General features: G+C 37.8%; 1 protein-coding gene across 1 annotated transcript in view; it reads right to left on the bottom strand.

The window, feature by feature from the left end:
- The window catches only part of RAB2A (RAB2A, member RAS oncogene family), an 83128-nt gene that overhangs the window by 34046 nt on the left and 34031 nt on the right, over positions 1 to 15051 (bottom strand). Inside the window, exon 3 of the mRNA XM_012463734.2 lies at positions 7716 to 7783. Within this exon, the coding sequence (XP_012319157.1) occupies positions 7716 to 7783 (68 nt within the window). The remainder of the gene's footprint in view (positions 1 to 7715; positions 7784 to 15051) is intronic.

The raw sequence follows: 15051 nt of genomic DNA, 5'->3' as shown, positions 1-15051 counted from the left end.
CCCAGAAGGCGGAGGTTGCGGTGAGCCGAGATCGCACCATTGCACTCCAGCCTGGGTAATGGGTAACAAGAGCGAAACTCTGTCTCAAAAAAAAAAAAAAAAAAAAAAAAAAAAGAGAAAAGCAAATTTCTATAACCATTCTCATTCCTTCTGATCTGTTTTGCAAAGAACAAAACACATGTTCCAAAATACAAATAACTTACACAATACATTTGAATCTAGACTTCTGCCCACTACAAAATTAAAAAAAAGTTCAAGCAAATAAAAAAACATAATTTCCACTGAAGACTATGACTGTAGCTATGCATCTTAAAAATCCATGATTATTTAATAATAAATACATGAGTATTCACAATAGTTTACAAATTCTTGAGACTACTTAATATGAAAACTATCACAAACTCTGGCCTATTCTCTTTGGTAATGGTGTTAGTAGCCTTGAAATAAATCTTGCCCAGAGAAGTTTTTTTTTCATAGTATGGCTTCTCTAACTATAAATAAACTGTTATATAACAACTAACTGCATAAAGTTAGCCCAAAGGTTAACTACCTTGACATATAAAAGCAAAGTAATCTGATTTTTTAAAAGCACTTTAATATATACCTATCCAAACTTGGATTAACCTATATTGTTTTAAGTGAAACAAAAATGTTAACTAAGGTATTATAAATGTGTTTGATCCTCTTCATTATAAACTCTTGGTTAACAGAGATTTTGAAAGCTTGAAACCAAACGGGATACAGAATTCTTTGTATTTAAAAGAAATGACTGCATAAGTGAATTGTACCACAAAAGAAACTTGGGGTGGGGTGGCCAGAGTGGACAGTTAAGTTCTCTTGGCTCACAATATAACTCTTAGATTTATTTAAAAATCCACAAGATTGGCCGGGCATAATGGCTCACGCCTGTAATCCCAGCACTTTGGAAGGCTAAGGCAGGCGGATCACCTGAGGACAGGTCAGGAGTTTGATACCAGCCTGGCCAACATGGCAAAACCCCGTCTGTACTAAAACTACAAAAATTAGCCAGGCATGGTGGTATGCTCCTGTAATCCCAGCTATTCTGGAGGCTGAGGCAGAAGAATCACTTGAACCTGGGAGGCAGAGGTTGCAGTGAGCTGAGATCTTGCCACTGCATTCCAGCCTGGGTGACAAGTTGGGACTCCATCTCAAAAAAAAAAAAAAATTTCCCAAGATACTCAGAGATGCAAAAAAGTAGAGCAGAACAAGTCCGCCTAAGAGATAAAGAACATGCTCATTTTTAGTGATGTTTAATATTAAATCAGAGTCATGTAACATTTGTGCAAAATAAGTCTTCCGCTTCATCTTTCATGTAAGGATTACTAAATTAAAATTGGTCCTTTGCACCATAATTTTAAAACTTATTTCTAACTGCCAGATAAAGAATCCCTCAAATTGGCTTTCTTACGCGTCTGAGTCTTTTGGTGAATAGCAATTTTTGTAGTAACCAGGCTGGCAACTAGTAGTAATCTTAACTCTTCTTCCTCTTCTACCCCATAAAATATAACTTTATACATATTAAGCTATAGTTCAAAAATCTCTAAATACCCTCAATTAAAGTCCTAAGCTCTTGTGAATCAGATCTCTACTTGTCTCACAAGAATTTTTTCATATTCGATCAAAGTCTGGTTCATACAATCCATTGTTTTCTACTGATATGTTGCCTATAGTCTGAAAATTCCTGCTTTTATGCCACTGTTTAACTGCTTGCCTGAAAAACTATTTTCTTCTCTCTCCACCTATCCAATTTCCATTTCCTTTGAGGACCAGCTCAAGCCCTAATTCCTTCACAAAGCTGGGAAAGCTCGTCTACCACAGCCCACAGTTATCCTTTTCTCCTCACAAATCCAAAAGCACTTTCATGTGGTCATTTGGTTCTAACACAATTCATTAGATAAAATGAAGATACTACTCAAACACTTATCTTTTTTCTTCTTTAGTTATCCTTGAAAGACAGCTTAACTAAGAATACTATATACATACACACACACACAGTTTTTTTTTTGCAGGGGGAGACCGAATCTCACTCTTGTCACCCATGCTGGAGTGCAATGGTGCGATCTCAGCTCATTGCAACCTCCCAGGTTCAAACCATTCTCCTGTCTCAGCCTCCTGAGTAGCTGGGATTACAGGCGCCTGCCACCACACCCAGCTAATTTTTGTACTTTTAATAGAGATGGGGTTTTGCCATGATGGCCAGGCTGGTCTTGAACTTCTGACTTCAGGTGATCCACCTACCTCGGCCTCCTACCGTGCTGGGATTATAGGTGTGAGCCACCGTGCCTGGCCACTAAAGTATATTTATAGTAGGCACTCAAATATGTTACCTGGATTGATTCCAAAGAGTCAATAAAGTGAGAAAATTTGTGAGAATCAATGTTATAGTAATACTTCTCTTACTTGCATTGCGAGTTATTTATCTAACAACTCCAGCTATGTAGAACACAGATAAGAACCAAAAGAAGGAAAGAAGGATTTCTAAACAATAGTCAAACAAACTGTGCCTTGCCCAAGCATTAGATCTCAGTTACTTTACTTAGCAGACTCAACTTAAAAATTCAGACATTTATCAAGGAACTGCTGTCACTGAGGGGAAAGATTTTGAAATCTACATGCATGTACAAAACTTCTATTTTGGGTGACAGGAAGATCAGTAATAATCAATGTGATTTTTATGCTGTCTGACTGTCCAAAAGGGTGATGAAAAAATCAACCTGGACTATTTAGTTCTGGGATCCTGAGAAGAGAAACAATGGGTAGAAATGCCTAGAAAAAACAGTAGAAGCTGAATGCTTTAAAAAATTTGAGGATATTTACTTTGGAAAAAAGGCTTAGTTGGGCACAGTGGCTCATGTTCTAATCCCAGCACTTTGGTAGGCCAACGATGGCAGACTGCTTTAGCCCAGGAGTTTGTGACCAGCCTTGGGAACATGGCAAAATACTATCTCTACAAAATAAAAAAAAATTAGCCGGGAGTGGTGGTATGTGCCTCTAGTTCCAGGTACTAGGAAGGCTGAGGTGGAGGCTGCGGTGAACCTTGATCACACCAGTGTACTCCAGCCTGGGTGACAGGGCAAGACCCTGTCTCAAAAAAAGAAAAGAAAAAAAAAAGATAAAACAGGGTATGATCACTGACGTCAGATCCTTTTAGTGCTGCAATGTAAAAAAAAAAACTGGAGACCACAGGTAGGAGGTAATCACTGAAGTAGAATGAAATGTCTAAGACAGTTTCCTGTCCCTGCAGTTGTTCAAGAAAATGTAGATGAACAGCTGCCTAAGGAGGCAGAACAGCTGCAGCTCTAAGCCTCTCAACTTCTGGCTGGGGGGATAGAGGGGGGAAGAAGGAAGAAGTGACAGTAATGGGAGCAGAGAGGAAAGACAGCAGTGAAGGCAGGATTGTTTCCAGGCCTCAGGGTTCCAGGCCCTTTCCCTGGCTCACCACATCTGGTCATCCATCCTTACTGATGCATTGAAACAAAATAGCATTCAATTTTCAGAAACAGTAAATCAAGAGTATAAAGTAACACGTTTTTCAAAGGAGAAAAAAATATGCCTGTGATTTGCTGAGAAGAAACTTAGTGTGTTAGTTTTCATACAATTTTGTCAAAATTTGACTAACTTGATAAAAGACATCTAAAAATAGAAATATTTCTAGGAAAGCTGAGTAGATATATGAACTTAACTAAAATATCCATATTACAAACTTTTTTAGAGGGGCTGGGAAATCAAACATATTTGGATATGCTGGAAGAGTGACAGAAGGCCAGAGACAAAGAGCACGAGCAGAACAAGGCGGTAATGGCTAGCCAAGGTCTAACAGTGAGAACACACTTCTGCCCTTTCTGCCAATGAACAGAAACCAGGGGCAACATATGTTTCTTCTTTGACTTCCCCTGGCAGAAGAATAATATTTACAGGTTTGGCTTTTAATAAATGAAAAAAAAAGTAACTCAGTACAGGGTCAAGTGTCAGTGCTTTAAGGGAGGCACTGACAGACTCTTATCATTGCTTCCAGCTGTGATACTGATTGATAGCCTTAAGGCCTCCAAGGAGTATCTGCTGGCAGCTATCCTCACTATTTGCAAAAGAAAGCAAAGGTGGTGGATGTGAAAATTTTGCAAGGAAAACTCCTTGTTTTAAATTTTTGAAGATAAAAATGATAAATATGCTAAGATACTAAGACAAGTTTTCCCTTGAAGGGAAAACTTCATTTCTATAAGGCTGATGAAACAAATAATATTTTACTAATTTTCCCCTGAAGGACTCTAGGATGGTTTTGTAAACATTCTGGGTCATGAATAGACATAACCCTTGCTACCAAAAATGTAACTGGCTATCCAAATGTATAGACACATTGTAAAACATTAATGGTATGGAAAATCCTGTTTCACTCAGATATAAACTAAGTGTGAGATCAGCCTTAATGTGTATTAGATTACATTTATTAAAAAGTTTTGGAGGTTGGGTATGAAGTAAAAAGAAAGTCAATGAAAATAAGAGAAAAGCCTGACCAGAAACACAGTGAGACTCCATCTCTACAAAAAATTTAAAAAATGAGCTGCACATCGTGGCCTGCATGTGTAGTCCCAGCCACTCAAGAGGCTGAGGTGGGAGGATCGCTTGAGGCCAGGCATTTGAGGCTGCAGTAAGCCATGATTGTGCCACTCCACTCAAGCCTGGGCGACAGAGTAAGACACTGTCTCAAAACCAAACCAAACCAAACAAAACCAAAACAAAAAATAACAAAAAAGGAAAACTATAAACCAAGACTCAAGAAACAACCTCCAAAAGAAATAAGTTACACTTTTTTAGAACAGTCCTTTAAATCTGGAACAGGCCATTGGTTCCTGGAGCTCTCCTTGTAGAAGTGCTTGAGTTCTTGGGCATTATGATGTCTTTAAAGGGACCACAGTCTCTCTCAGATACAGAGGAAAGAAAATGAGCCCTCTGCTCTCCTAGAGGAACACAAAAAAGAGTTCTTTTTCTATTCCCTTCTCATACTGTCCAGCGTAAGAACTTATTTTAGATTTATTTTGAAAGTTTATTGTTGTATAAAGAAATCAACCCAAGCTAAGAAAACAAAAACAAAAACAAAAAACCAGGCTTCTATCAAAAGAATGCATGATGAATTAATCTACAAAAGAGACAACTAGGAAATGAATGGCTTACTCAATTTTCAAAAAACACAGATTATTTAAGGGACTACTTTAAGAATAGAAGAACAAGTGAATAAACTAAAATAACCTCAAGACAATGAAGTGGTTTATGCCTAAAATATCACATAATTATCATTACTGTATTAATCTTTCCTTTCCAAAACCATGTACTTTAGTAGATGATGTCTCCTGAACACAGCCAGTGACCCTGTAAGTTGTTTAGACAGAATGAGATTCTCTATTCATTCATTAAGTAAAATTTACCAAACACTGTATGTATCAGTCACCAAGCTAAGAATACAGGATACAAAGTTGCATAAGATATAGGTGGTTCCTCCTCCCTTAACGCTTATTCTGAGAAGGGGAGATATGTGAACAAAAAGCTATGACAATGGGATCACAGTAACAACAGGGATATGCACAAAATATTACAGGAAGAGTAAGTTATTTCCATGGGGATCAAAAAGTCTTCACAAAAGAGCTGACATCTTAGCTGCTTTCAATGGAAAAGCAAACAAAAAGGCACTTCAAGCAATGCAAGTAGTTATACAAAAGTATAAGGAATGAAAAATATGTTTACTGAAGAACAACAAGTAGTCTGGTTCACATTACACAATGGAAAGGTGTGTGTTACACAAGGTTATAAGCTAAAACGAGTAACACAGTTTATGTAAATCAGTTCTGAAAAAAAGAAACAGCTAGGTGTGGTGGTGAACGCCTATAGTACCAGCTATTCAGGAGACTGAGGTGGGAGGATTGCTTGAGCCCAGGAGTTTGAGGCTGCAATGAGCTATGACTGTGCCACTGCACTACAGCCTGAGTTACAGAGTGAGACCCTGTCTCAAAAATAAGAAGAGAGAGTCTTTTAATATAGAAGTAGAAAATATTTCCTTTTGGTTGGAGATTATTAATTTTAAACCTCTAAGAAAAAAGAGACTTTGTGTATTTTATTTTGATCTTTTCCATGCAGTTTTGAGATGCTGCCTGAGAGAATGCAAATCAAAAGTTTTGAGATGCTTGAGGCTCACGTGGGAAACCCCTAAGGAATAGTGAAAGTATTAATCTTCACTGAGGAAGAGGAGGCAAAAAAGTACAAGAACCCAGAGTCAAGTGGACAATTCAAGGACAGGACCAGACAGAAATGTAGGGTTATTATTTAAGGGACAACTGTGACACACAGGAAATATCAGGAAACCCAGGTCCCGCAAGAGCCTTCAGCAACTTGCTTGGTCTAGGGGGTCTTCACAGACTGGATGTTCTCTAAGGTTTCTTCTTTCAATGGCTACTACACATGACAAGTGAGAAACAAACTGAGTGACTTGAGAAAAATAGGCCACGGGTATATGATGATTAAATCCCATGTATTTTATATCTCATTTACTAGTTTAGAGAATATGATCTTTGAAGCAACAGAAGACCCTTCCAGGTTTTCTCAGCTGGGGTTCTGTGAAGAATTATCTCCTAATATCCTGAAGCAGTGGTTCTCAAAGTGTGATCCTGGGACCTTGGGGACTCCTCAGACTCTTTAAGGGTCCATATGGTCCTCCATTTCCCAACTGCCTATTTGTGTGAGGCTGGATTTTCTTCATATACTTCAACTAAACAACATATGTGAAGCTCAGTGCAGAACCAGATATGAGAATCCAGTGTCTTCTATTAGGCAGACGGATATCACTAGTCTTACCAGAAAAATATAGTTTTTTTTTTTTTTTTTGGAAAAATACAGTTTCCATTACAATTTTATTGGTTACCCTAACAATAAATTTATTAATTTAAAATGAATTAATGATTGAACATTTGATAAGTTTCTCATTTTAAATTTCTAATATGATAGATATTAATACCTTCAAGCCACAGAAGCTAAAGCTCTTTGGGGGTTTTCATTAATTTTTAGAAGTATAAAGCAGTTCTGAAACAAAATGGTTTGAAAATTGCTACCTTAAAGCACCCAATGTATATAATACAGTAACTTCACTTTTATGCATCTAGGATGGGAGAATAGAGAAAATAGTCACTCAAATCATTTTCTAAATACCATGGTTCAGATGAGAAACCACCATTAAAAACAGTATTGTATGGCATGTAATAGGTACTCAATAAATAAGGGTAAATGACAGAATTAGGATACTGGATTAAGAGCAACACGACTTCAAGTGGTTAGGACTAAAACTTATACAATAATAAGCTTGCAGAATAAGTTATTGTATAATATTGATATTCTTATTTTACTTCCTATGTGTTCTTGAGACATGCTGATTGTTTTTCTTAAAAACACAGTTTCTAGAGCATTTCATTTAATACCACATAACATAAGCATCCACTCAGGTATGCTCACTAACACCAACACCCGGGGCCCATCTATTGAAAACAGTGCATAGGAAAAACCAATCTTCTCCAGCACATTTCATCTCATGGCTGCAGGTTAGTGTCTAACAAACCATAACAGGCATATAATAACATTAAAACAAAACAAACGTACAATGTACTTTTATGAAGCAACTTTACTGAGATCATATAGTGCATTCTTCCTATACTTACCGTATCCCATATCTGAAGTTTTATCTGTTTCCCATCAATAGTTATCATTCGAGCACCGAACTCTACACCTAAATAGAGTAGAAAATGATTTGTTACAAAATTATTGAGAACATGGCTCACATTCAAGGATTAAAAACAGAAAGTTTACTTTCAAGACATGATATGCTAAGTGATATACAGATTGACTTTAACAAATGCAGTGCCTACTCTTAGAAAATACATAAGCTAAGGAAGAGGTGCTAATAAGTCATACCTAAGGACATAATTAAAATACTAAGATACTAAAGTCTGGCAGAGTCACTAATAAGAAACCAACTGTGGTCTTCATGTTTTGTAGGCTCAGTAACATAAAGACTAAAAAAGAGATCCAAGAGCCATAATTATTAATCACAAAAGTTAAATATTAAAATTTCTTAAAAATTACATTAATGTGGTATAAAAATCACTAAAAGGGATAGGTATATTTCAATACCATGGTATTGTGCCAGCATGGATAATTAGTAAGGAAAGAAATCTCCAAATCTGCCATTAGCTATAACCAATGTTTTAATATACTTCCCAGACAGTGCTCCATGAATAAATACACATGTAGAAATAAGTATACAATTCTGCATAAATGGGAACATAAAAATGCTGCTCTGCAATTTGCCTTTTGTTTTTTTGAGACAGAGTCTCACTCTGCCGCCCAGGCTGGAGTGCAATGGTGTGATCTTGGCTCACTGCAACTTTCGCCTCCCAGGTTCAAGCGATTCTCCTGTCTTAGCCTCTCCAGTAGCTGGGATTACAGGTGCCCACCACCACGTCCGGCTGATTTTTGTATTTTTAGTAGAGACAGGGTTTTACTATTTCTCTATTTTTAGTAGAGATATTGGTCAGGCTGGTCTTGAACTCCTGACCTCAGGTGATCCACCCGCCTCGGCCTCCCAAAGTGCTGGGATTACAGGCGAGAGCCACCGTACCAGGCCACAATTGCTTTTTATTCAATAATATATCACAGATATTATTCCGTATCACAAACATCCTTGCAAATCAATAAACATAAAAATATACCATTATTTTTGATGTTTGCATAATATTCTTTTGTGTATAGATAATTTACTAAATTGTTATTTTATTCCTACAGATTTAGGTTGTTCTCACATTTTCACTAAATAGTGATAGCTGAAATGAACTTTCTGCATACATTTTTCAACTTACTATAATTTTAGGCAATTTATAAGAAATAGGATTGCAAGGGGAAATAGGATTGCAAAGAGAATACAGACTTTACACTTACAAGTTTACTACTTTGGCTTTTAACTTGCACTTGTCAACTTTGGAAAGTACTCATTCAATCATCAAAACAGTAGTAGAAAAATAGGGGATAATTTTAGAAGAGCAAACAGCTGTAAAGACAACTCTGAAGGTAGTATATCTCTTATAACAAATAATTACTGCCTACAGTGTGTTCAATCAGTATTTAGACCAGAGTCAGGGTGAAGGAAAGACACACATGGTCACCAAAAACCAAATGTCATCCTGGCAGAAAAACAGCTTCTAGTTTTCCAGGGAAGAGCACACTGCCCAATGTTAGAATTCCAGTTTAGCATCTCCCATAACTCCCCAACTGTGATTAGGAAGGTGAAAAACAAAGGTAATTTGTCCTATGATATAAAACCTGGTGGGGTTTTATGCTACTTATTCTGTCCCACAGGCCTAATGAATACCAAGAAAGATGATGTTCACATTTCTCAGGCTTAGAAATACAGGAAAGCTAGGGAAAAGAGAACCAGGAGTCATGATGTATCAGACTGAAAAATGAAAAATTGTAACATTATGCCACATAAAACCATTACAGTGTTTACATATATATCCATCTACATATGCATACAGATTTATAACATAGCTATATGTATATATATATTCATATCTGTTCTGTGCCATAGGGAGGGGATACACAAAAAATCCATAAATGACATGAAATTAGTTGAGGGAAGAAACCAGTTGCTAAGTATGGTACAGATGTCCTTTGAAATACTCAGTACTGAAAAGGAATGTACTGAAGCACAAAATTCTACATGTCAGCAAGGTATCTGACAGAGTAGAGGCTTTCTCATGAATCTATTGTTTCTACCTACAAATGAGAGAGAAAAAAATTGTTTTTCCTTCCATTGTCAAGGATGGGCTGGCTTTTAAGGACAATCCTAAACTATCTACATTGCTCATAATGTCAAAATTAACAAAAAACAACTACGAACTAGAAACAGATCCATGAATGCTCCTGACACCAATGGTGGGCAAGTAAGGAAGGCAAGGCTAGCAACGGCAAGCAGATGCTGCCTCTCTGGAATTGATATCTTGAGCAGAGGGCTAAAGATACAGAAATTGACCTGTGACCACTCCATCTGAGCAGATGAGAAGCTAACACAACTGCCCCCGCTGCAAGATGACTGTTAACAGTTTCTGCTTTCTGGCCTCCAAGATGCTTTGTTCCTGCCCAATTCCAAGTTTCCAACCTCCTGTAGGTTCCATATACAACTACAGACATAGAATATTCCCTTTGCTTAATTTAGCTAGAATTGGGTTTTAGTATGTTCATCTCTTTATTCAAATTAAGCAGATCAGCTGGGCCCAGTGGTGCAGTGTTGCCTATAATCCCACACTTTGAGAGGCTGAGATAGGAGGATTGCTTGAGCCCAGGAGTTTGAGGCTAGCCTGGGCAACATAGGGAGAGCCAATCTCTATGAAAAATTAAAAAATCAGCCAAGCATAGTGGCATGTGCCTGTGGTCCCAGCTGCTTGAGAGGCTGAAGAGGGGAAGGATTGCTTGAGCCTGGGAACTTGAGGCTGCAGTGAGCCATGATCGGGTGGCGTGAGACCTTGTCTCAAAAAACAAAACAAGAGATAAAGTAAGCAGATAGAGATCATGAAGCTTACAATCTTTAAACAAAAATTTTGTCTCTAAAAATACATCCAATTTTAAATAAATCTGTTAAGTGAAAATCAAGAATGTTTCTAAACCAGGGAAATGTCATAATAGAATAGACTACTTTAACTTATCAACCAGGTCAGGATGAATAATTTAAAAAAGAAAAAAGCAAGAAGCAAAGAGACCAGTTAAAAGGCTATTGTACTATATTTAGGCATGAGATTAAAAAATGGTGGTGGGAAAAAAAATACACTTCTTAAAAGGAAAAATTGACAAGTGTTGTTGGTTACTGAAAAACTATGATTTTTGTTTTCCTATCCAATGAAACAAAAACAAACACACTTTAATTTCAGCTTCAGAAATATAACTCTTTCCCAATTACCTTCTCACAACTGGGTCCAATGTAGGCTTTACCCTTTAATTCTATGTGGATGAAAATACTGAGTCCTAGTCTCTTGGAAGCCTCAGAAACAAACACAGAAACCAAAAACTTGATTTCTCTTCTGGAATATTAACATTTTAAAATCCTTTTCCTTAGATGTATACATGCTTAAGAAGCCCATTTAGAAAGGTTTCCTTCTCTTTTTTATATGTGATAAATTGTTATTCCCTATGCCTTTGAGGCTCTCTTCCCAGATCCATTTTCAATTAACAGCCAATTTGGCTGCCAGATAAATTTCTATGAAGTCAAACTCAAGATTTCATTTACCTGACACTGTCAGAGAGTGATGCTTATTTTTTCAGAGATGTTATTCACTTCCAGCCTTCCAGAATCAAATACTCTGAATAGGTACACATTCCAATTGTCTCTAGATCGTTATCATCCTTGCATCATTTATTGAGCATTCATAATCAACATCTACTAGGTTCTGTGACCCTGTGCAAGTTAAGCCCCTTCTTTATCTTAGTTTTCTCATCTGCAAAATGATATTTATAATATCTATCTCATGAGTTTTTTTAAGATTAAAAGGATGAGTACATATAAAATAGAATAGTACCTGGCATACAGTATTTGTCAGGTATAATTATTATTCCATATTATGCACTAGAATGTCTAAACTACCCACATGACTAATGATGACAGCCCCTGTGAGAAAGGGCCATCTGTCAGAGCCAGGTAGTCACTGTTTGCTTCAGATAAATGTATTTTTTTTAAAGTTTCATTGACTCAAATATTCTGAAGCATCTTAAATATTGACTCGGCATAGTTAATGTACAGAGTACATTTACATTCACTTTATAGATCTAAAATAAAATTTCGATTAAAAAATAGTTTATGATAGCTACCATCTTCATTCTATAATAACAGGCTGTTGGACATAGTCCAACCATAAGCCATGGATGGACTATGACCCCAACAAAAAACAATCTATTTATAAATGTACATTGGAAACTATATAAATAGGAAACTATTTATATAGTTTCCCTTAACACACAGCAGGTAAAAAGACGGGGCTTCCTACATTCATCCTCCATAAAATTTACTTTGCCTTTTTAGGAGGACTGATCCTGATTATGAACAACGAAGTTCCAATGCATGAGCTACTAGGAATCCATACTGGTGTTGAGCATTATGTTGAAACTCTGTGCCTATACAGTTACTCTACGTTGTCTGTTTTTCAGTTTTGTTTTGTTTTGTTTTTGAGATGGAGTCTCACGCTGTCACTGAGGCTGGAGTGCAGTGGTGCGATCTCGGCTTATGCAACCTCTCACTCCCAGGTTCAGGTGATTCTCCAGCCTCAGCCTCCCGAGTAGCTGGGACTACAGGTGCGCACCACCATGCCCAGCTAATTTTTGTATTTTTAGTAGAGACAGGGTTTCACCATGTTGGCCAGAATGGTCTCGATCTCTTGACCTCGTGATCTGACTGTGTGAGCCGCCACACTTGGCTGTTTTTCAGCATTTTTTAATTGTTGTTCCTTTCTTGTTAACAATATTTCTCCACAAGTGTGGGTATCAAATCTCACTTCTTTTAAATGGGGGCTATAGTTTGGGATATGGATAGTTGTTCAGAAAAGAACTGTAATAAGCGGAGGTATTAAGCAATGGCATCCTCTGAGAAGAGAAAGACTGAGGATGTAAAAAGGTACTGTGTTCTGGGAGAAGCAAGCAGCAAAGACCTGATGGCATGTAGTGTCTATAAGTGTTAGGGAAAAGTAGGAGAGAAAGCAAGAGAGGCAGACTGAGAAGAATTATGAGCTCAGGAGTCAGTGGTTTATAAACAGAGTAGAGAATGTATCATTACAGGAGACAGAAGATAAGGACATGATGACTAGCTAAAATACCTAGGTGTGAGGAAATTCTGGTGATGGCTACATAGAGTACCCAGACAGCTCCCTACAACTACCAACTTGGAAACCATGTTGTACGAAAGTGATTTGGGGACCATGAACAGTGTGGACAGAACAAGAGATAAGTGGGCCTGAACCAAGCTGAGCCCATAAACTCTCTTGCCTAGAAAACTCTGAATTGAGTTAAAGAGAATCTCTGCTCTCCTGAATGGTAATGAACTTTGGAACTATTGACAATGTCCATTTCCCATCATGGATATATGGAAATAAAAAACAATGGTCAACAGGCCAGAGAAAAATGAAACAGGCATTAGAAGAGAATGGGAGACAATGAGGGAAGGATGAGAGACTGAGAAACAGAACTTCCCGTGTTCCCTCCTTAAGAGCTCTAAGCTCTGGTTCCAGGCTGACCCAGCTGGCTCCCTGCCCTCAGGTTCTGAGACACACCTGAATATTAAAATAATAAACTGTCCTTTTATTTAAACCCATCTAGGTAGATTTTTGTCATTTACAACCAACTGTAAAAGTTACAAAGAAAAAAATGGTATGCCAGTCAGTGCAACCAGAAAAAGAGAAACCACACTTAAGTACACAGGACATAGGGAATTAAATGTAGGGACTTGGTTACAGTAAAGAAAGAGCCCCCCAAAACCCAAAGGAGATGGGGAATAAACCCGGAGATTACAAATAGCAGGAAGCTGCTACCACCCCTAGGCTGGAAAGACAAGAGAGAAATAGGTTATCAGAGCTCAGGAACCAGACCACTTGGGCCTGCCAGGCAAGGGCTGGAGCCAGAGGAATGGAGAACACACAGTGGACCCGAGGAGAAAAAGATCCTTGGCTTTTCTTCTCTTTCAGCCTCCTATTTCCCGGTGCCCACCATTAGCAAACCTAGTGTGAAGCCGGCTGGTAATTTATATGAGTTACAGTTTTCCAAACAACTCTCAAGTCTACTCCTTCATCTCTCCCCACAAGTATAGCCTATAGCAGAGGTGTCTGATCTTTTGGCTTCTCTGGGCAAAGGGAAGAAGACGAACTGTCTTGGGCCACACATAAAACACACTAACACTGACAGCTGATGAGATTTAAAAAAAAAAGAAAGAAAGAAAACAAAAAAATCTCATAATGTTTTAAGAAAATTTACAAATTTGTGTTGGGCCTCATTCTAAACTGTCCTGGGCTGCATGCCGTCCGAGGTTTGGACAAGCTTGGCCTATGCCAACTTCCGACAGCAGGCTCAGGTCCAATCTCTCCACTTGGTGTGCCATACTAACTTATTTACACACAAGACTCAAGGAAAAGGAAGAACACTGTTGTTTAGTATTCTATACTGAAAACAACTGTTTTGCTAGTTGTCTTAGAACTGAGTCATGCCTAAGAAGTTGTAGTTTCAAACCTATTAAGCAAAGAGCAAATCCTATGGAGGGGCAGGGAAGAAAGCTCATTAAAGTTAAACAGGCGCACACAGTGGCTAACACCTGTAATCCCAGCACTTTGGGAGGCCAAGGCAGGTAGATTGACTGAGCCCAGGAGTTTGAGACCAGCCTGGGCAACATGGCAAAACCCTGTCTCTACCAAAAATACAAAAAATTAGCCAGGTGTGGTAGCACACGCCTGTAGACCCAGCTACCTGGGAGGCTGAGGTGGGAAGATTACATGGGACAGATTTTGTGGCTGCAGTGAGCAGGGATTGTAGCACTGCACTCCATCCTAGTCTACAAAATGAGACCTTATCTCAAAAAACAAAAGAAAATGTTAAAACAAAGTTATCAGGAGCAGCATGAAACAATATTACCTGTTTTACCCATATTACCTGTTTTACCCATAATTATTGTATACACTTGAAACTATCAAAATTAGAATAGAAAATGGATAGTCTTAATGACAGTAGTTGCTAACAAAAGATTTCAATATATCCACAAAGTATTATACCTATAGCTTGGTTGAAAACTATTAATAATTTGATTCATGAGCTCTATCTTTGATTTGGTATTTTAAAAACACACAGGGCATAAGGATCAACATGCTACAAATGGTAAGTTAATAATGTCAACAGAAAATAAGCAGTTAGTGTCTAAAAAGATTCATTAAACAATTCGTTGTAAAGAATGACTAGATTTCCAATTATCTTTTTTCT

Source organism: Aotus nancymaae, unplaced genomic scaffold (genome assembly GCF_030222135.1).
Source record: "Aotus nancymaae isolate 86718 unplaced genomic scaffold, 86718_ANA_hifiasm-v0.15.2.pri h1tg000036l, whole genome shotgun sequence".
In the NCBI taxonomy this organism is placed as follows: domain Eukaryota; kingdom Metazoa; phylum Chordata; class Mammalia; order Primates; family Aotidae; genus Aotus; species Aotus nancymaae.
Note: the sequence above shows the minus strand (reverse complement) of the source record. Positions and strands in the feature narration are given on the sequence as shown.